General features: G+C 45.7%; 1 protein-coding gene across 4 annotated transcripts in view; it reads right to left on the bottom strand.

Annotated features, from left to right (window-relative positions):
* The window catches only part of KCNQ4 (potassium voltage-gated channel subfamily Q member 4), a 752031-nt gene that overhangs the window by 450221 nt on the left and 279589 nt on the right, over positions 1–22221 (bottom strand). For all 4 annotated transcript variants that reach the window (XM_063954218.1, XM_063954215.1, XM_063954216.1 and 1 more), the window contains exons 2-3: positions 15590–15680; positions 11247–11373 (exon numbers count right to left, since the gene is read on the bottom strand). In XM_063954218.1, coding sequence (XP_063810288.1) covers positions 11247–11373; positions 15590–15680 — 218 coding nt within the window. The remainder of the gene's footprint in view (positions 1–11246; positions 11374–15589; positions 15681–22221) is intronic.

Below are 22221 nucleotides of genomic sequence, written 5' to 3'. Positions count from 1 at the left end.
TCCAGGAGGCACAAAGCGTCCAATCATGCTGGGGGATGGAGAAGGGGAAAGGTACATTCCTCCGGCCGGACAGCCTCACCTCCTCACTCAGCGACGCGGACAGCCTCACCTACTCACTCAGCGACGCGGACACATGCCAGTGCACTATAATGAGTTAGGCTGACTCACTGTCTTGCATAATGCCTCCAGCCGCGAGCACTTTATTGAGCCTAGATCTGCCCCTGCTCCCTCTGTCTCTGCTGAGACTTCCGATCGCAGCAAGCACCACAAACCGCTGCTGTCACTGACTGCTGTGACAGCAGAATGATTCCTGTCATATGCGCGCGGAGCAGACGGTGAGGGGAGGCGGGCCGGAGAACAACACACTCCATGGTCTCCTCCCCTTCCAAGTTCCTCCCTCTGCTGCCGTGGAGACGGAAACTGACTGACAGCGCTGCTGGTCAGAGCGCGTCCTGAAGGACCCTGCGTTTTTTTGTTTTTGAGTCCCCACCATCAATTCTCGGGTAAAATACGCGCCATAGCGCATTTTTGCGATCACTGCTTGTGGCTAAATAGACAAACCAAGTAGATAATCCCTTCAAATATAAATAGATATGCTAAAGGCAATCAAAAAAGCACCCAAAAATACATGTTTTTAAAAATTTTTATTAGATCACGATAGAAAAATGAGGCGGAATAAAATTGACGAAATGACTGTCGAAAACTGTTGTCGAATCGACATTCTTCAATTGAATATACTTTTGTCGAAAAGCCGCATTTTAACATTGCAGACATGTCGAATTGCAAAAATGTCGAATTGCAAAAAGTCGAAAATGAAACGGCAGTTTTTTTGTCGAAAAGTACTGTACTGAATTGTCGAATCAAATTCGACAGGTTTTTTGTGTCGAAAATGACACGTTTTTCGTCAATTCCACCGCAATTGAATATACCCCTATATTTCTTCTTGGTTGGTTAATATAATTATATGATATAATTTCAGACCAGTGCATTGTCTTTTAGACTGACTGTCTTCCCCAAAATTACAGTGTATTTCTCTGCATGACTGTAAATACGTATTTGGGGATACATGCACTTGCCCCAAGGCAATATTGTATTCTCAGTTGGAGGTGATTCCGAGTTAGGAGTAAAGCAGATAAAGCAAGAAACTTTGAACCTGGAACAAAGTAGCACTGCAAGGGGTGGAAATACAGGGGGTAATTCAGACCTGATCGCTAGGGTGTGTTTTTTGCATCCCTGCGATCAGGTAGTCGCCGCCTACAGGGGGAGGGTATTAGCTGTGTGCAGGTGTGCGATCACATTTGTAGCAGAACTGCACAAACATCAGTTTGTGTAGTTTCTGCTCTGCCCAGGACTTACTCACACGCTGTGATGGTTTCCTGGTGATCGGGGCTGGAGCTGACGTCAGACACCCTCCCTCCAAACGCCTGATCCCTCCTGCGCTTTCCCAGACACTCCTACAAAACGGTCAGTTGCCACCCACAAATGGCCTCTTCCTGTCAATCTCCTTGCGATCGTTTTTTTCGCACTGTTCCGTCGCTATGCACCAATGCCCGCTGCAGTCGTCTGACGCGCCGGTGCATTGCGGTGCATGCGCAGTGCAGTGATTGCGCAGTGCAGATCTGATGAGAAAATGCAGCCTAGCGATCAGGTCTGAATTACCCCCACATTCATTGTGGGGGGGGGGGGGGTTAATGCAGGGTAAATACTGTCTGAGTTTGGATACACCCCACCCAGGTCCCAAATGCAAATCTCTCTGCACATTTATATCTGCTCCACCTGCAGTGCAACATGGATTTTTGTATTCCTTTACTCCCAACTCAGAATCAGTCTATGTCCCTCCTGGACAACTCACATACCAAGTTAAATAAATGAGGAGAATAATAATATAAGATGCTCCAAAGAGATATAGAACATGTCAGTGCAACTGTCCATAAAAAATATATGTTTCTGCACACTCCCTACTTTCAATGCAAGAAGCTTAACCTTCAATGATCCAATTCATTTATGAATAAAAGTCCAGTAAAACAGAATCACCATCAGATCGATAAACAGAATGGCATCAGAGAGGGATTGCTGGCTCCTCTGCCCCTAATGCCATTCTATGCAACCCTCTGATAGTGATTGCATATTCCTGAACTATTATTTATAAATTCAACCAAATATCATGTTATTGTGGTTTTTCTCCATATTGGATCATGCTCCTCTGGGAGGAAAAATCTGTGTGAACATCTTTTTTCTGGAGAAAACACATTGAGGATCAGTTGTCTAAGTCATGAGAAAGAAACTCACAAAACAGATAAGCTCATTCAACAGTGTTTTTGGTATGCACACAATTTATAATTCGTTGACTGTTGACCACAAAGATCACACTATCAGACGCACACCCTGGTGGTTCTTACTGTATCTGCAATCAAGTTCTATGTTTATATATAAAATATAAGAATTTACTCACCGGTAATTCTATTTCTCGTAGTCCGTAGTGGATGCTGGGACTCCGTAAGGACCATGGGGAATAGCGGCTCCGCAGGAGACTGGGCACAACTAAAAGAAAGCTTTAGACTAACTGGTGTGCACTGGCTCCTCCCACTATGACCCTCCTCCAGACTTCAGTTAGGATACTGTGCCCGGAAGAGCTGACACAATAAGGAAGGATTTTGAATCCCGGGTAAGACTCATACCAGCCACACCAATCACACCGTATAACTCGTGATACAATACCCAGTTAACAGTATGATAACAACTGAGCCTCTCAACAGATGGCTCAACAATAACCCTTTAGTTAAACAATAACTATTTACAAGTATTGCAGACAATCCGCACTTGGGATGGGCGCCCAGCATCCACTACGGACTACGAGAAATAGAATTACCGGTGAGTAAATTCTTATTTTCTCTGACGTCCTAAGTGGATGCTGGGAACTCCGTAAGGACCATGGGGATTATACCAAAGCTCCCAAATGGGCGGGAGGGTGCGGATGACTCTGCAGCACCGAATGGGCAAACTCTAGGTCCTCCTCAGCCAGGGTGTCAAACTTGTAAAATTTAGCAAACGTGTTTGACCCCGACCAAGTAGCTGCTCGGCAAAGTTGAAGAGCCGAGACCCCTCGGGCAGCCGCCCAAGAAGAGCCCACCTTCCTCGTGGAATGGGCTTTTACCGATTTAGGATGCGGCAGTCCAGCCGCAGAATGTGCAAGCTGAATCGTACTACAGATCCAGCGAGCAATAGTCTGCTTTGAAGCAGGTGTACCCACCTTGTGGGGCGCATATAGGATAAATAGCGAGTCAGTCTTTCTGACTCCAGCTGTCCTGGGAACATAAATTTTCAGGGCCCTGACTACGTCCAACAACTTGGAAGCTTCCAAGTCTTTAGTAGCCGCAGGCACCACGATAGGCTGGTTCAGATGAAAGGCTGATACCACCTTAGGGAGAAATTGGGGACGAGTCCTCAATTCTGCCCTATCCATATGGAAAATCAGATAAGGGCTTTTACATGACAAAGCCGCCAATTCTGATACATGCCTGGCCGAAGCCAAGGCCAACAACATGACCACTTTCCACGTGAGATACTTCAATTCCACGGTTTTAAGTGGCTCAAACCAATGTGACTTTAGGAAAACCAACACCACGTTGAGATCCCAAGGTGCCACTGGAGGCACAAAAGGGGGCTGAATATGCAGCACTCCCTTAACAAAAGTCTGAACTTCAGGTAGTGAAGCCAGTTCTCTCTGGAAGAAAATCGATAGAGCCGAAATCTGGACCTTAATGGAACCCAATTTTAGGCCCATAGTCACCCCTGACTGTAAGAAGTGCAGGAAACGGCCCAGCTGAAATTCCTTCGTTGGGACCTTCCTGGCCTCACACCACGCAACATATTTTCGCCATATGCGGTGATAATGGTTCGCGGATACTTCCTTCCTAGCTTTAATCAGCGTAGGAATGACTTCCTCCCTTTTCCTTCAGGATCCGGTGTTCAACCGCCATGCCGTCAAACGCAGCCGCGGTAAGTCTTGGAACAGACAGGGCTCCTGCTGCAGCAGGTCCTGTCTGAGCGGCAGAGGCCATGGGTCCTCTGAGATCATTTCTTGAAGATCCGGGTACCAAGCTCTTCTTGGCCAATCCGGAACAATGAGTATAGTTCTTACTCCTCTTCTCCTTATTATCCTCAGTACCTTTGGTATGAGAGGAAGAGGAGGGAACGCATAAACCGACCGGTACACCCACGGTGTCACTAGAGCGTCCACAGCTATCGCCTGCGGGTATCTTGACCTGGCGCAATATCTTTCTAGCTTTTTGTTTAGGCGGGACGCCATCATGTCCACCTGTGGCCTTTCCCAACGGTTTACAATCAGTTGGAAGACTTCTGGATGAAGTCCCCACTCTCCCGGGTGGAGGTCGTGCCTGCTGAGGAAGTCTGCTTCCCAGTTGTCCACTCCCGGAATGAACACTGCTGACAGTGCTAACACGTGATTTTCCGCCCATCGGAGAATCCTTGTGGCTTCTGCCATCGCCATCCTGCTTCTCGTGCCGCCCTGTCGGTTTACATGGGCGACTGCCGTGATGTTGTCTGACTGGATCAGTACCGGCTGGTTTTGAAGCAGGGGTTTTGCCTGACTTAGGGCATTGTAAATGGCCCTCAGTTCCAGAATATTTATGTGTAGGGAAGTCTCCTGACTTGACCATAGTCCTTGGAAGTTTCTTCCCTGTGTGACTGCCCCCCAGCCTCGAAGGCTGGCATCCGTCGTCACCAGGACCCAGTCCTGTATGCCGAATCTGCCGAATGGAATTGCTTTGTAGGAAGCTACCATCTTTCCCAGGATCCGCGTGCAGTGATGCACCGACACCTGTTTTGGTTTTAGGAGGCCTCTGACTAGAGATGACAACTCCTTGGCCTTCTCCTCCGGGAGAAACACTTTTTTCTGTTCTGTGTCCAGAACCATCCCCAGGAACAGTAGACGTGTCGTAGGGACCAGCTGTGACTTTGGAATATTTAGAATCCAGCCGTGCTGTTGTAGCACCTCCCGAGATAGTGCTACCCAGACTAACAACTGCTCCCTGGACCTCGCCTTTATCAGGAGATTGTCCAAGTACGGGATAATTAAAACTCCCTTCTTCCGAAGGAGTATCATCATTTCGGCCATTACCTTGGTAAAGACCCTCGGAGCCGTGGATAGACCGAACGGCAACGTCTGGAATTGGTAATGACAATCCTGGACCACAAATCTGAGGTACTCCTGGTGAGGATGGTAAATGGGGACATGCAGGTAAGCATCCTTGATGTCCAGTGATACCATGTAATCCCCCTCGTCCAGGCTTGCAATAACCGCCCTGAGCGATTCCATCTTGAACTTGAATTTTTTTATATATGTGTTCAAGGATTTCAAATTTAAAATGGGTCTCACCGAACCGTCCGGTTTCGGTACCACAAACAGTGTGGAATAGTAACCCCGTCCTTGTTGAAGTAGGGGCACCTTTACTATCACCTGCTGGGAATACAGCTTGTGAATTGCCTCTATCACTGCCTCCCTGCCTGAGGGAGTTGTTGGCAAGGCAGATTTGAGGAAACGGCGGGGGGGAGACGTCTCGAATTCCAGCTTGTACCCCTGAGATACTACTTGAAAGATCCAGGGATCCACCCGTGAGCGAGCCCACTGATCGCTGAAATTTTTTAGACGGGCCCCCACCGTACCTGGCTCCGCCTGTGGAGCCCCAGCGTCATGCGGTGGACTTAGAGGAAGCGGGGGAGGACTTTTGCTCCTGGGAACTGGCTGTATGCTGCAGCTTTTTCCCTCTACCTCTGCCTCTGGGCAGAAAGGACGCGCCTCTAACCCGCTTGCCCTTATGGGGCCGAAAGGACTGTACCTGATAATACGGTGCTTTCTTTGGCTGTGAGGGAACATGGGGTAAAAATGCAGACTTCCCAGCATTTGCTGTGGAAACGAGGTCCGAGAGACCATCCCCGAACAACTCCTCACCTTTATAAGGCAAAACTTCCATGTGCCTTTTAGAATCTGCATCACCTGTCCACTGCCGAGTCCATAACCCTCTCCTGGCAGAAATGGACATTGCACTTATTTTAGATGCCAGCCGGCAAATATCCCTCTGTGCATCTCTCATGTATAAGACCGCGTCTTTAATATGCTCTACGGTTAGCAATATAGTGTCCCTGTCTAGGGTATCAATATTTTCCGACAGGGAATCTGACCACGCAGCTGCAGCACTGCACATCCATGCTGAAGCAATAGCTGGTCTCAGTATAATACCTGTGTGTGTATATACAGACTTCAGGATAGCCTCCTGCTTTCTATCAGCAGGTTCCTTTAGGGCGGCCGTATCCGGAGACGGTAGTGCCACCTTCTTTGACAAGCGTGTGAGCGCTTTATCCACCCTAGGGGATGCTTCCCAACGTGACCTATCCTCTGGCGGGAAAGGGTACGTCATTAGTAACCTTTTAGAAATTACCAGGTTTCTTATCGGGGGAAGCCCACGCTTCTTAACACACTTCATTTAATTCCTCGGAGGAAAAACTACTGGTAGTTTTTTCTATCCAAACATAATACCCTTTTTTGTGGTACCTGGGGTAACATCAGAAATATGCAACACATTTTTCATTGCCTCAATCATGTAACGTGTGGCCCTATTGGAAGTTACATTAGTCTCATAGTCGTCGACACTGGAGTCAGTATCCGTGTCGACATCTGTGTCTGCCATCTGAGGTAGCGGGCGTTTTAGAGCCGATGGCTTTTGAGACGCCTGGGCAGGCACAGGCTGAGAAGCCGGCTGTCCCATATTTGGTATGTCGTCAAACCTTTTATGTAAGGAGTCGACACTGTCACGTAATTCCTTCCACATAACCATCCACTCAGGTGTCGGCCCCGCAGGGGGTGACATCACATTTATAGGCATCTGCTCCGCCTCCACATAAGCCTCCTCATCAAACATGTCGACACAGCCGTACCGACACACCGCACACACACAGGGAATGCTCTGACACAGGACAGGACCCCACAAAGCCCTTTGGGGAGACAGAGAGAGAGTATGCCAGCACACACCAGAGCGCTATATAACACAGGGATCCCACTATAAATGAGTGTTTTTTCCCTTCTAGCTGCTTATATTACATATACTGCGCCTAAATTTAGTGCCCCCCCCTCTCTTTTTTACCCTTATGTAGCTTGACACTGCAGGGGAGAGCCAGGGAGCGTCCTTCCAGCGGAGCTGTGAGGGAAAAATGGCGCCAGCGTGCTGAGGGAGATAGCCCCGCCCCTTTTCCGGCGGACTTCTCCCGCTTTTTCTGGAATTCTGGCAGGGGTATTTTTACACCTATATAGCCTTCCTGACTATATATGGTGTAGATTTGCCAGCCAAGGTGTATTATATTGCCCTCAGGGCGCCCCCCCCCCCCAGCGCCCTGCACCCATCAGTGACCGGAGTGTGAGGTGTGCATGAGGAGCAATGGCGCACAGCTGCAGTGCTGTGCGCTACCTTGTTGAAGACAGAAGTCTTCTGCCGCCGATTTTCCGGAACACTTCTTGCTTCTGGCTCTGTAAGGGGGCCGGCGGCGTGGCTCCTGGACCGAACGATCGAGGTCGGGTCCTGTGTTCGATCCCTCTGGAGCTAATGGTGTCCAGTAGCCTAAGAAGCCCAAGCTATCTCCAGTCAGGTAGGTTCGCTTCTTCTCCCCTTAGTCCCTCACTGCAGTGAGTCTGTTGCCAGCAGATCTCACTGTAAAATAAAAAACCTAAAATATACTTTCTTTCTAGGAGCTCAGGAGAGCCCCTAGTGTGCATCCAGCTCAGCCGGGCACAAGATTCTAACTGAAGTCTGGAGGAGGGTCATAGTGGGAGGAGCCAGTGCACACCAGTTAGTCTAAAGCTTTCTTTTAGTTGTGCCCAGTCTCCTGCGGAGCCGCTATTCCCCATGGTCCTTACGGAGTCCCAGCATCCACTTAGGACGTCAGAGAAATATATATATATATATATATATATATATATATATATATATATATAGTACTGTCCATAAACTAGAGAATCCCACAGGAACCAAGCTCAGGATAGACCAGCACACTATTCAATCATCAGTAAAGTGCAAAAAATCCAATGCAAACATGCAGCACAAGTAATTCAGCAGCAAAGTGTGATATGCAATAGTATACTCAACATCCCAACAGCCGTTTCGTATGCCTTCATCAGGGGAATAATAAGCTCAGCATATTTGCCAAAGCACTGCTCGTCCTGCAGTGCAACAGAATAAAGTGCCAAGCGCCCAAACGCTGCATTGCACCCGCAGCCTATTTAAACCCAGTGCATAATTACCTGATTACCAGCTGTCACCGCCGGCCACAGACAGACGTCACACGGATGCGCCGCTGTAAGCCGCGCTCCGGTCATGACGTCAGAGGACTGGCGTGCCCGCACCTCCCTGCACACAAGGTGCCGGGCAGCATCACATCTCTACTCCCCCTGGAGAGTCTAAGCCCACCAGGTCCTCCCATGGATGACGGCGTCGCCCCAGCGCGTCATATGACGCACAGGAGGTGGCGCCCGTCCAAGACAGGCTAGCTGTCCCGGACAACCCAGGACATGAAAGCCCGTCTCACAGTGGGCGGAGGGAACAATCAAAGGTGCACAGGCACAACAAATCTACATCTAATAATAAACAAAAAATTATAAACAAAAAACTAATACAACATCCCTATCAGTGACTCCTGCATCTAAATGAGGCCATATACATCATACTATATTAACCCTTAACTGTGTCCATATTAGGGCTAGATTCCTGTCTAGGCCAATGACCCCAGTTGCTCCCAGGTCACCGAATGGGATATCTGACAAAACATATATAACAACAAATATTCATAAACAAGAAAAAGATCTAGTAATTAATAGTACCCCATCTGGTGATGGATCCAGACGCAACCCAGAAGTCCAGGCCCACGTGTACCCAATCCAGACCAAAGAGATAAAAAAAATAAAAAAATTGAAAAAAGAAGAAAAAAAGATTTTTTTTTTTATTTACAAAAATGGGGTGAAGGAAAATTCTTAATTGAGTCCCATTGGAGTCAGTGTTCCAAGCCGACGAATCCACCGACATTCCTGTTGTAATAACAACATATGTCTATTTCCACCTAATTTGAGTGGTGGCACATGATCAATGGGCATGAACTGTAGATCTTTGACGTGTGACGTCTGTCTGTTCCCCACGTGTGGCCGGCGGTGACAGCTGGTAATCAGGTAATTATGCACTGGGTTTAAATAGGCTGCGGGTGCAATGCAGCGTTTGGGCACTTGGCACTTTATTCTGTTGCACTGTAGGACGAGCAGTGCTTTGGCAAATATGCTGAGCTTATTATCACCCTGATGAAGGCATACGAAACGGCTGTTGGGATGTTGAGTATACTATTGCATATCACACTTTGCTGCTGAATTACTTGTGCTGCATGTTTGCATTGGATTTTTTGCACTTTACTGATATAAAAATATAAAAAGATTTTTTCATGATTGAATAGTGTGCTGGTCTATCCTGAGCTTGGTTCCTGTGGGATTCTCTAGTTTATGGACAGTACTGTATTATTTATCTGACCTGGCACCTATACATTGACTTGGAAGTGTGCTGCGGCTCTTTCCGCGGAAATTTATATATATATATATATATATATATATATATATATATATGTGTGTAACATCGACTGCTGAGATGACACAGCAGTATCCTTCATTCTTATAAAATTGTGGGTGCTGCAATTGTCTCCTCCTTAAGGAATATTGGATTGTATACTGAATATGTGATACGTGATAATGGTGGACATAAGAAGAAAGAATAAACTCTTTGTGGGCGCACTCTTAAAGAATATACAGTTATTTAACCTTTAGAGATTTTTTTAGTAGTTCTGGTTCAAATGTATGAACTTATCCAGTGAAAAGGGACATCCCCCCTCTTCTTATTTCATATGTGATAAAGGTACCAGGTTTGTTAAAATACTAAGTATTATTTTGCTATTTACATATATTCACGTGTGTGTGTGTGTGTGTGTGTGTGTGTGTGTGTGTGTGTGTGTGTAAGTAATTTGTACCTGAGTTCTACACTAATTCATTGATGAGGCAGGCGCTGGTGCTTTGTGCTACAGCTCTCTCACGGTAAAGGGAAGTTGTGACACTCATTGTTTAATATCTGCTGAGCCGCCCTTTTCTCCTTACATAATCCATCTACTAGCCATGACAATGCTGGCTCTGCAGTATCTCCCACTAGCCCACCTCTCCATATTTTTCTACGCTACTACAATGGGAGACAAAACCCCATTCTGCAGCTGCTCTGCAGACAGGGAAGATGGAGAGAGGAGAAAGTCTTTGTCCCTCAGGAATCGGAACATCTGGAGAATATATAAAACAGAGAAGGAAAATAGAGAAAAAAAAGGATAGAAAGAGATACTGTCCGGTTCACATGAAAGGGAAAGTACAATAAAATCAAGTCTGTACCTGTGCAATTAACACAATTTGTTGGCAGCTTCACATGCAAAACCATACAAGCAGTAATATATGTGTGCTGCAAGCAAAAGACTGGAGTAGATATTATGAATACCATAGTTTGGCTGATAACACTATGGGCCTGATTCGGAGATGGATGATGCTGCATCCACTCTGGCTCCCGTTACCGAATTTGCAGGTGCGTTAATATGCAAATGCTAGTTTCAGCCTTCCCCTTGTGCAATAGTGTACGCTGAAATGTGCAAGCCCTGAGATGGCCATTTTGTGCTCCCCTGTATGCAGTAGCACTGCCCGAAGTTCCAGACAGTCCACCATTGGCGCACCATCGCATCCAGCATCGGCACTTGCACTATCCTATGGCAGGCGCACTGTCTCTGTCTGACGATGGCCTCTGTGGAAGCAGCTCTGTCTCTGAGAATGCTTGCGACTTAAAGTGACACACCCAAAACACTCCCATAACACACCAAAGAAACATAGAGTCTCCAGAATATTCTGTGCATGCACATTAGCAAATAATTGCTCATCTGTGCTAAATAGAGATGTGCGGGTTCGGATTTACTCAATTCTTAACGCCAAATTAGCGCAACTTCAGATTTATCCAGATGTTTCTTATTGGCTATCCAAAACACGTGACAGCCGGATAGCCAATAAGATGCCATTTTGAGATCCGAGTAAATTTGGGTAAATGGAACCCGGACATCTCTTGTGCTAACATCGGCGTTATGTGTGGTTTATGTCTGCTTATGAATCAGGCCCTGTATCTTACCGATAACACAAAAAGGCTTCCTTGCAAATCTCAGTCGACCTTTCCATCCCCTGTAACGACAGCAGCACCCGGCAGACCAAATTCGAATTACGTACTCCATACCAAACACAACGATCATCACAAATTCCTAATGGACACAAAAGTGAAGCATATGTTATACAATGAATGAGGTGGCATTCTGTGCACACACATGGATGAAACGACCTACTCAGCTATCTACAGATATATCCCCTCTCGTCGTTGATGCACGTTGTCACATTAAACAGTCCTTCTAGTCGCTCCTAGTTGTGAGCGCGTTTACTAACATCGGTTTACTAAGCACATTTACTGAAGTTGGGACTCTTTTTGTGCGGATAAGACACAATTTCGGGGGAAAAAAACGCCCAACATTATCAGAGTTGCACAGGAACTGCCAGCTCACTCACGCCAAGCATCTCGTGCTGCATTGCGTATTGAGGCTTGATGAATGAGGACATATCTGTTTGTGACACTTCTGAATAAGAGATTAAGGATCTCATGGAAAAGTTCTGCGTATGTTACAGATACTGATCCCTCAACAAAGTCAGAATAATCTACATCGAAAACGGGGTTTTTACTGCATTTTTTTTTTCAGTGCATCCCGCCCACAGTCTGAAAAGGGTGAAAAAAAGGGTGGATCATTCAGTTTGGTTACAATACATTCCCAATCCACCAAAATATTAATCAGCTAACTGCAGGCTGTGGTTATCACCAGCATACATCGTGTAGTATATGGAGGCACTCCACCTCTCAGGCAGTCAACTCTTGCTTCCCTTCCCAGAATTAGACCATGGGCCCCATTTAACAACTATGCAGTGACGCTGCCAGTGACAGGCTGCTGTGTCTGCGTATGACACTGTCACTTGGCGGGGCCTTGGCAATGCCTGGTAGGTTTCACTGAAGCTGGAAAGGCTGTTGCTGAGTCCCCACTGTCGGCAATGGGAACTGTATCGCTATCTCCATCTATAGGTGGCGTCAGCGGTACAGTGATAAATAGCAGTAAGCTAAGTTTACTGCTGTTTGTAAAATACTGAAAGGAGGTCATAACCCCTTTAACGAGTGCTAAATGGGTTATGTCACATTGTTAAATGGGGACCTATGTTTAACTTTTTGCCACCACATTGATCTGACAGAATTGGGTAGGTCTGGTTTCCCAAACCTCAGCAATGTACCCTCTGCTATCTCCAGCACCTTTCCACAAACAAAGACAACTGTGCTTAATCAAAGGAAAGACACAAGGACTTCTTAATTTAGACTTTGCCTCCGGAGTGAGGACTCCTGACGTCAGCCATTTGAAACGCGGAGAAGGGGACTGGAATTGCAAATTAGATGAGAAGGGGATTGTGGTGATCAGCAAAAAAAATAAAATAAAATGGGATTCGGAAAAACATGATTATGGACAAATCTTAATATAAACATTTTTATGTCTTATTTGTATTTTTCATTCAGTTAAAATAAAATATTTGCTTTGAATTCAAGCAATACAATGAATACTCACTAAATGAAATGAATGTTACCTCACTGCTTACCAGTAGAAAAATGTAAAATACCAATTAAGTTAGTGTTTATGTAGATTATGGCATAAATTTAAGTCAAGCGTTCCATGATTTACTACTACAGAATAATTATTCTGTTCTTCTATAAGGGGAGCTTGTGATTTGCTCATACACAAATAGGTGGTTACATGTATTATTGTTTGAAGTAAATAAGACCAGCATTGTCAACTGCAAACCAAATACCAACCCAGTATATCACCCATGAATTTCCAAGGTTATCTTTCTATTTACTAAAGTTAATAGTTTACTATAAAATGGTACTCTAAAATTCACTCCTTATATTTCTGTAGCTCTCAACTATCCCTTTATAGGTGACTACACACCGTGCGATATTTTAGACAATATTGCTCATTTTCCCCCTTCTGAGCGATTTGAATAAAATATCGCACAGTGGGGGTAATTCCAAGTTGATCGCAGCAGGAAATTTTTTAGCAGTTGGGCAAAACCATGTGCACTGCAGGGGGGGGCAGATATAACATTTGCAGAGAGAGTTAGATTTGGGTGGGGTGTGTTCAAACTGAAATCTAAATTGCAGTGTAAAAATGAAGCAGCCAGTATTTACCCTGCACAGAAACAAAATAACCCACCCAAATCTATCTCTCTCGGCACAAGTTATATCTGCCTCCCCTGCAGTGCACATGGTTTTGCCCAACTGCTAACAAATTTGCTGCTGCGATTAACTCAGAATTACCCCCAGTGTGTATGCCACAAACATTGGCCAATGCACGTTCCCGGGGGTCGTTAACAACCCCCTCTGTCGGCTGTACATGCAGCTTAATTATTGTCAGAAACTGCATGTATGGGCCGGCTGCGGTGTGACATCACTAAGCGATATCGTTTGCGGTAACGCTCAGTGTGTACGCACTATGGGGGTATTTCAGAGATGATCGTAGCAACAAATTTGTTAGCAGTTGGGCAAAACCATGTGCACTGCAGGTGGGGCAGATATAACATTTGCAGAGAGAGTTAGATTTGGGTGGGTTATTTTGTTTCTGTGCAGTGTAAATACTGGCTGCTTTATTTTTACACTGCAATTTAGATTTCAGTTTGAAAACACCACACCCAAATCTAACTCTCTCTGCACATGTTATATCTGCCACACCTGCAGTGCACATGGGGGGTCATTCCGAGTTGAACGCACGTAGCAACTTTTTGCTGCCCGTGCGATCAACTAGACACCGCCTATGATGGGGGCGGGATTTTTTGCATAGCAAGGTTGCAAATGCTTGTGCAGCCGAGCTATGCAAAAACATTTTGTGCAGTTTCTGAGTAGCTCTGGAATTACTTACCCGCTGCGATGTCTTCAGCCTGTCAGGTCCCAGAATTGACGTCAGACACCCGCCCTGCAAACGCCTGGACACGCCTGCGTTCGCCGCACCACTCCCAGAAAATGGTCAGTTGACGCCTCTGAACGCCTTCCTCCTTTCAATCTTCTTGCGATCGCGACAACTTTCTTCATTCTTCTTGTCGTTGCCCAGCGAAGGCCGTTGCTGGGCAACGACGCACATGCGCATTGTGGCCGCCGCACATGCGCAGAACTGCCTCGTTCGCACCGCCGTGAAAAACAGCAACGTGCGAACGGGTCGGAATGACCCCCCTGGTTTTGCCCAACTGCTAACAAATTTGCTGCTGCGACCAACTCTGAATTGCCCCTATGTCGGGTGGCCCAGGAGGGAAAGGAACACACTTTGCAATATTGCTCATGGAGCGTATCGCACCGTGTGTATGCACCTTAAGGACCACTAAACATAGAACACAAATTACCTTGTTTAAAGATTACTTGCAACAACTGTTTTTTATCTTTGTTTAACACTGCAATTTAACACAAATAAATAATTAAGGCAGCTGAGCCCAGCAACACTGGCCTGAAGGGGTAAGACAATAACACAGAAAGTTCTTCTTGTACAAGTATTACCACAATACATGTTAAATAGCTTCCCCATGCCAAGGCAGTTACCGATGCGATTGTTGTCTGTAACCAGTTTTAGTTAATGGGTTATGCGATAAGCATATGACCGGTAACTAGATCCTTATATAGGCTATTCACTAACTGGTTTAGATAAATCAAAGCGTATTGCTGATTGGTTAGTATGGGTCACTGAGCTTCTATTGTAAACAACCAAAATATTATTAACATAGTGATTTTGTATGTGTTTTATGTAAAAAAAACCACACAATTGGAATGCTGGGCAAACAGTATTATTCAGTATATTGCTTTAATTCAAGAATGCAACATGATAGCACAAGTAAATAAGTACATTCCAAAGAATTCAAGACCTAGAGAGAAGGAGTCTAATATTGTCTTGGTATGTTTTGAGACAGTGGGTGAACTTTGGCACATGTGGAGAGAAATGTGGGGATTAAATATTTGGAAGTTATAGCTAGAAGGTTTGATTCTGCGCATGGTATGACAAAGTTGTGTTTCTACATCATAGCAAAAATTGTTCTTAATGTCTTAAATATAGTTGTAACAACCTGACGTATTGCTTTACTTTATCTACTGTTTACAATCTGTCAGAGATACATAGCAATAAGTCTCAAACATGCACAGTTTACACCGAGTCTTGTAGTTTATGACAAGATGTATAAAATCCAACCAGCTGCAGAGAATCAGGGAGACAGGCAAAGAGAGCGTAAATAGGAGGGGGCTGTAGAATGAGTGGAAATATGAGAGAGAAGACAGTGGAAAGTACATAGATTAAGGGGTCCAAAACGAAGTACTGTAGGCACATGAGAGCCATACTAAAGAATAGTAAGTAGGCTACTCACCAGTATAAATAGGCCTTTGTTGGATAAATTATGATATTCGGGAATTGTGGAGAATACAGAGAGGACCAGGCAGCTGAACACAAGGAAGAATCTGTAAAAAGAAGAGGGCAATGACATCAAACACACAGGTATAGCTGACACATAAATCATTGTCGTAAATGTCTTTTTGTCAATCATAACATTCTGGGTGGGATTCAATTCTTTTCACCCCTTTCCACACCCGTTCTGTTTCTGCCCTCAGGGGCGTGGTATCATTATTTCAGCTCACTACCCCCGGAGTACGGAGGCACCCAACCCTTTACACAGCTAAACCTGATCACTATGGGCGTAATATGCGCAATAACAGAGATAATTTTAGAAAGGAAATTGGGCGTGATATGTCATTTGAATCCCACCCTCTGACTGCATGACACATGACACTAGTAATGTCAGTAACTGCAATAAAAAAATTATCCTTGTAGAGCTGGATGAAGTAACATACCAGTACACAAACTTATTAAATTCTTCTTTTGACTGCAAGCTCTCATGAGTGGGGCCCTGGTCCCACCCTCCTGATTCTCATCTTCCACTCTCCGCAACAGTCAGTAACTTTTATTCCTTCTGTCTGCCCCTCCCAGACATGGGCTCACCGAGTGCTACTGTTATTCACTGACTCTTTATTGTTGTATAACTATTCCACTGTTTTTTGTCCCTGTTATGTCTGTTTGATACCTATTTACTTTTTAGTATTTGTTTATTCTATTGTAATTCTCCATGTAAGATGCCACATACATTTTGTGCCACTGTATAAATAAAATAGAATAAAGAGAATAATAATAATAATGACTTTACAATCGAATGTCCCTTTTAGACCATAATGCCATTTTTTTGAAGTTTCAACGTCTGTTTTGCTCCTAACTGTGCATACAACCTTTGTAGAATTATAAATCGCACTGCTCTGGAACACTATGCTGTGTTTTCCGATTATACCGGAGAGAGATGCTTGTTCATGGCTGTGATAAGAAAGTGAATATTTTAAATAATGCAAAATTACTGCAATACTGCACTTATTACTGCAATCAATAAATTGCCTTAAATGGTTGTGTTTACTTATCAGCTGCTGATAAATTAAGAAAACATTTTATAAACTCACCGCCACTGGAGTATGTCCTTTTTCAGCTTATTATTTAGGAAACCTACACAATCCACCTCCCAGAACTTCTCCCACGAGCACTTCTCAGACACTAATTTCCCTGTGTCTGGAAATGTATGGCTTTGTTACAGCACGATGGTCAGATTGCAGTTATTGATACATTAACAAAGTCTGCATTACCTTAGTATGGCCAAAAGAGGGAGCACAGAACTCAAGTTTTTAATGTAATGAACTTTTGAAATACTCATGGAAGTACTCAACTGAGCGCAGGTTAAAGAGCAGCAATCTACAGGGTGTCCCTAAAGTCTGGACACATAGGCAATAATGCATAATGCATATTTTCAAGAAATGAAATTAATGACATTTTCAACATTTTATTTAATTGGTATATTAACAAATAACATCTTCAATATGATTTCCACCATTTGTGATGCAAAGGTTGATGCACTTTGCAAGATTTCTGTGAACTCTGTGTCTAGACTTTAGGGACACCCAGTAGATATAATGATGCTCTATTTCACACTTTTGGAGGCAGTGAATAGCGGACATACTTATTAATTATTGGAACTTGGTCTTGGTAATAATCATTTATTATTGTGGCTATAAGAAATTAGGACTCGCAGGCATGTATTATTATTCACATTCGTGGTCAGGGGCTCTGCGATCACTTTACTATCAGATTCAGGCCCCGGACGCACTTCTGTGCATGCAGAGTTATGGACACGGAGGAATGTTGTGGTCTTACTGACTGACATACAGTAGTGACATAAGCAGGACTAGAAGAGGGAGAGCTTAAATGCCTCATATTACCAGTCTCCATGCTAAACCCCAAGAGATTTATCAAATCTTGGAGAGTGGAGAAAGATAAACTACCAACCGATCAGATTCTAACTGTTGTTTCTCTTACGTCCTAGACCCAGAGGATACTGGGGTTCCATTTAGTACCATGGGGTACAGACGGGTCCACTAGGAGCAAAGGGCACTTCAAGAATTTGATAGTGTGGGCAGGCTCCCCCCTCTATGCTCCTCCTACCAGACTCAGTTAGAAAATGTGCCTGGAGGAGCTGGTCACGCTTATGGAAACTCCCGAAGAGTTTTCTACATTTATTTTATGTTTGTTATTTTCAGGCAGGGCTGGTTGGCACCAGCCTACTTGCTTCGTGGGACTTAGGGGAAGGGAAAGGTCCAACCTCTTGAAGGGTTAATGGTCCCATTCCCCACTGACAGGACACTGAGCTCCTGAGGGAACTATTCGCAAGCCCCACCACGGCGAGCGTACATTCTCGCAGCACGCCACCACCCCTAACAGAGCCAGAAGAAAGAAGAGTGGTGAGTACTAAGCCGGCGTCCTGACTAGCGGGTCACCGGCCATTATGGCAACATAAGGGTACGGAGACGCGCGGCTTCTAACCGGAGCGGATTGCGTCTCCAGACACAGTACACAGCTGCGTCTGGGTACATTGTACACAGTACCCACACTGGCAAAAGCATCCTTAAAACGGTTTTCTCTCCATTTTAAGCAATAGATTACCTCAGCCAGTATAAAAAAAGCGGGAAGACTGCGCGCCATTGAAGGGGTGGGGCTTCACTATGAGAGGATCCAGCAGCTCACCAGCGCCATTTTCCCTCTGCAGTGGACACAGACGCTGACTGACAGGGACTCCAGATTACCTCAGCGGTACCAGGGGGTCACAGCAGGGGGAGGGCAGGGGAAGGGGGGAAGCAACTATTAGTGTACTAAGTCCCCTATCAGGGCACTTAGTCTGCGACCCGGTTAAGCTTGGCATTAGCGATAAGGGCGCGGTGGGGGCTGGCTCCAAATACTATGTCTCCCTGAAGGGCTCTTTGTGGGTTAATTGTGCTTAACCTTTGCTTAACCTTTTCCTGTATGTGTGTGTGTGCTGTCACATTTACATTATGTCAGGCAAAGAGTGTGTTTCTTGTACAGCGGAATGTTCCTCTTCACCAGGGGGCTCACTACTGGGTACTCAGGGCAGTTCACCTTCCCAGAATAGCGGGGCTGAACCGGAATGGGTTAATTCCATTAAGGGAATGATCGCAAATATTTCTGCAAGGCTATCCCTCAATGAGAAAGAGACGCAATACTTAAGACAGACTGTGGATGGGTTGATGAATAGAGACTCAGTCCCCAAACCAGTGTCTCAATCCCCTCAGATTTGTCCGCAAAAACGATCTCTGACCCATATCCTGCAGTCTGACTCTGACGCTCACGGGTCGGACATGGAGGAGGGTGAGGTGGATTTGGAGGGGGATGCTACTCTGTCACAGGGAATAGAATCTCTTATAGAGGCTATAAGAGATGTTCTGCAAATTCCTGATAAGGTATCAGAGGAGTGTGAGGAATCTTATTTTAATGTAAAAAAGAAATCATCAGTCATAGGAATTGAATACCCTGTTTGAAGAACGGTGAGTTAATCCTGAAAAGAAACTTCAAATCGCTAAAAGGTTGCTCTCATCTTTTCGTTTTCCTCTGGAGGATAGGAAAGAATGGAAAAATCCACCGATAGTGGACGCATCAGTCTCTAGGCTGTCACGGAAAATTTTATTGCCTGTCCCTGGTACAGCCTCCCTAAAGGATACGACTGATCATAAAATTGAGACTACACTCAAATCATTGTACACAGCTGCTGGGGTGGCCCAAAGACCCACTATTGCATGTGCGTGGATCACAAAAGCTATTGCTAAATGTTCAGGTAACCTAATTGAGGGGTTAGATTTCTTGTTTAGGGGGGATGTTGTTTTACTCCTGCACCATATACAGGACTCTGCAAACTTTATGGTGGAAGCCATAAAAGAGATTGGTTTGCTTTATGTATGCACCCCTGCTATGGCAGTGTCAGCAAGTAGGGGTTTGTGGCTACGCCAGTGGACTGCTGATGCGGACTCCAGGAAAGGCGTGGAAGGCCTACCATTCACAGGAGAGGCCTTGTTTGGAGACAAACTAGACAAATGGATCTCCAAAGCTACTGCGGATAAGTCTACGTATTTTCCTTCCGCAGCTCCCCCAGCCAGGAAAGCTTATTCAGTTTCAAATTTACAGTCCTTTTGGACAGCCAAGTTTAAGGGAAAATCCAGAGGTGCTTCTACGGCCTCCAGAGGCGCAAGCGGTAAACCAAGCAAACCAGCAACTGCAGGAGTTCAGGAACAGAGCTCAGGCTCTGCTTCCTCAAAGCCTTCAGCATGACGATGGACCGTGAGGCCTGGAGGTCTGTCCGATGGGAGCCCGACTACAATTCTTCAGTCACATCTGGTCAAGTTCGTGCTGGGATCCCTAGGTAATAGATCTTAGTTCCCAGGGCTACAGACTGGAGTTCCAAGAGCGCCCACCTCACAGATTCTTCAAATCAGGCTTACCAGCTTCACAAGAGGCAAGTATAACTTTACAGCAGGCCATCCAAAACTGGTACAGACTCAAGTCATTGTTCCGGTTCCACCTCATCTGCACAACAAGGGGTACTATTCCAACTTGTTTGTGGTACCGAAGCCGGATGGTTCGGTACGTCCAATTCTGAACCTCAAGTCCTTGAACCCGTTCTTAAGAGTGTTCAAGTTCAAGATGAAGTCTCTGAGAGCGGTGCTTTCAGGTCTGGAGGAAGGGGAATTCCTTGTGTCTCTGGATATCAAGGATGCGTACCTTCACATTCCGATCTGGCCGCCTCATCAGGCTTATCTACGGTTTGCACTACAGGACTGTCACTACCAGTCCCAGGCCCTACCATTTGGTCTCTCCATGGCACCGAGGGTGTTCACCAAAGTGATGGCAGAGATGATGTTTATACTCTGCAAGCAGGGAGTGAACATAATTCCGTACCTGGACGATTTTCTGATAAAGGCACCGTCCAGGGAGAGGTTGCTGGACAGCATTGGCCTCTCAACCAAAGTTCTCCAGGATCACGGGTAGATTCTGAACCTTCCGAAATCTCACCTAGAGCCAACATGGAGGCTCCCATTCCTGGGAATGATACTGGACACAGAGTCGCAGAAAGTGTTCCTTCCGTTGGAAAAGGCATTGGTAATCCAGTCGATGGTTCGGGATGTCCTGAAGCCAACCTGGATATCGGTGCATCTACGCATTCGCCTTCTGGGGAAAATGGTGGCCTCTTACAAGGCACTTCAATAAGGAAAGGTTTCATGCAAGACCCTTCCAGCTCGATCTGTTGGACAAATGGTCCGGATAGCATCTTCACATGCACCAGAGGATTCGTCTGTCACCAAAAGCCAGGATCTTTCTTCTGTGGTGGCTACAGACCTCACACCTCATCGAGGGTCGGAGGTTCGGAATTCAGGACTGGATCCTGTTTACGCAAGCCTCCGAGGTTGGGGAGCAGTCACCCAGGGGGTGCAGTTTCAAGGAAGATGGTCAAGTCAGGAAGTTTTACTTCCAATCAACATTCTGGAACTCAGGGCCACATACAATGCCCTTCTGCAGGCCTCTTATCTTCTTCAGGATCAGGCCATTCAAGTCCAGTCGGACAATGTAACGGCAGTGATGTACATAAACCGACAGGGCAGAACGAAAAGCAGAGCAGCAATGTCAGAGGTGTCAAGAATTCTCTTCTGGGCAGAAAAAAACGCTGTGGTGTTGTCAGCGGTCTTCATTCCGGAAGTAGACAACTGGGAAGCAGACTTCCTCAGCAGACACAACCTGCACCCGGGGGAGTGGGGACTTCACCCGAAAGTATTCAGGTGCTTGACACGTCGGTGGGGATACCCACGAATCGACATGATGGCCTCTCGTCTCAACAAGAAGCTCAACTGGTATTGTTCCAGGTTGAGAGACCAAAAGGCAGTAGCAGTAGACGCTCTGACGACTCCATGGGTCTATCAAATGGTGTACATGTTTCCTCCACTTCCTCTGATCCCAAGAATTCTCAAAAGAATAAAAAGGGAAAAGGTTCAAGCAATACTCATTGCTCCGTACTGGCCAAGAAGGGCCTGGTACGTGGACCTTCTGGAGATGCTCCTCGAAGATCCGTGGCCTCTACCTCTTCGCGAGGATCTTCTGCAACAGGGCCCGTTTGTGTATCAGGACTTACCGCGGCTACGTTTGACGGCAAGGAAGTTGAACGGCTGATTCTAGCCAGAAGAGGGATCCCTAACAAAGTTATCCCAACTATGATCCAAGTCAGGAAGGGGGTAATGTCTAAACATTATCACCATATTTGGAAGAAATACGTCTCTTGGTGTGAAAGCAGAACTTATTCTGTGATAGAATTTCACCTGGTATGTTTCCTGCTTTTTCTGCAGGCAGGTGTGGATGTTGGCCTATGTCTGGGCTCCATAAAAGTCCAGATTTCGGCCTTGTCCATTTTCTTTCAGAAACAATTGGCTTCTCTCCCTCAAGTCCAGACGTTTTTGAACGGTGTTCTGCGCATCCAAACTCCCTTTGTGCCTCCCACGGCACCTTGGGATCTCAATTTGGTGCTGCAGTTCCTCCAATCGGACTGGTTTGAACCGTTACAGGAGGTGGATGTAAAAA

Source organism: Pseudophryne corroboree, chromosome 2, assembly GCF_028390025.1.
Source record: "Pseudophryne corroboree isolate aPseCor3 chromosome 2, aPseCor3.hap2, whole genome shotgun sequence".
In the NCBI taxonomy this organism is placed as follows: Eukaryota; Metazoa; Chordata; class Amphibia; order Anura; family Myobatrachidae; genus Pseudophryne; species Pseudophryne corroboree.
The sequence above is the reverse complement of the archived record's forward strand: the minus strand, read 5'-3'. Positions and strand labels throughout refer to the sequence as shown.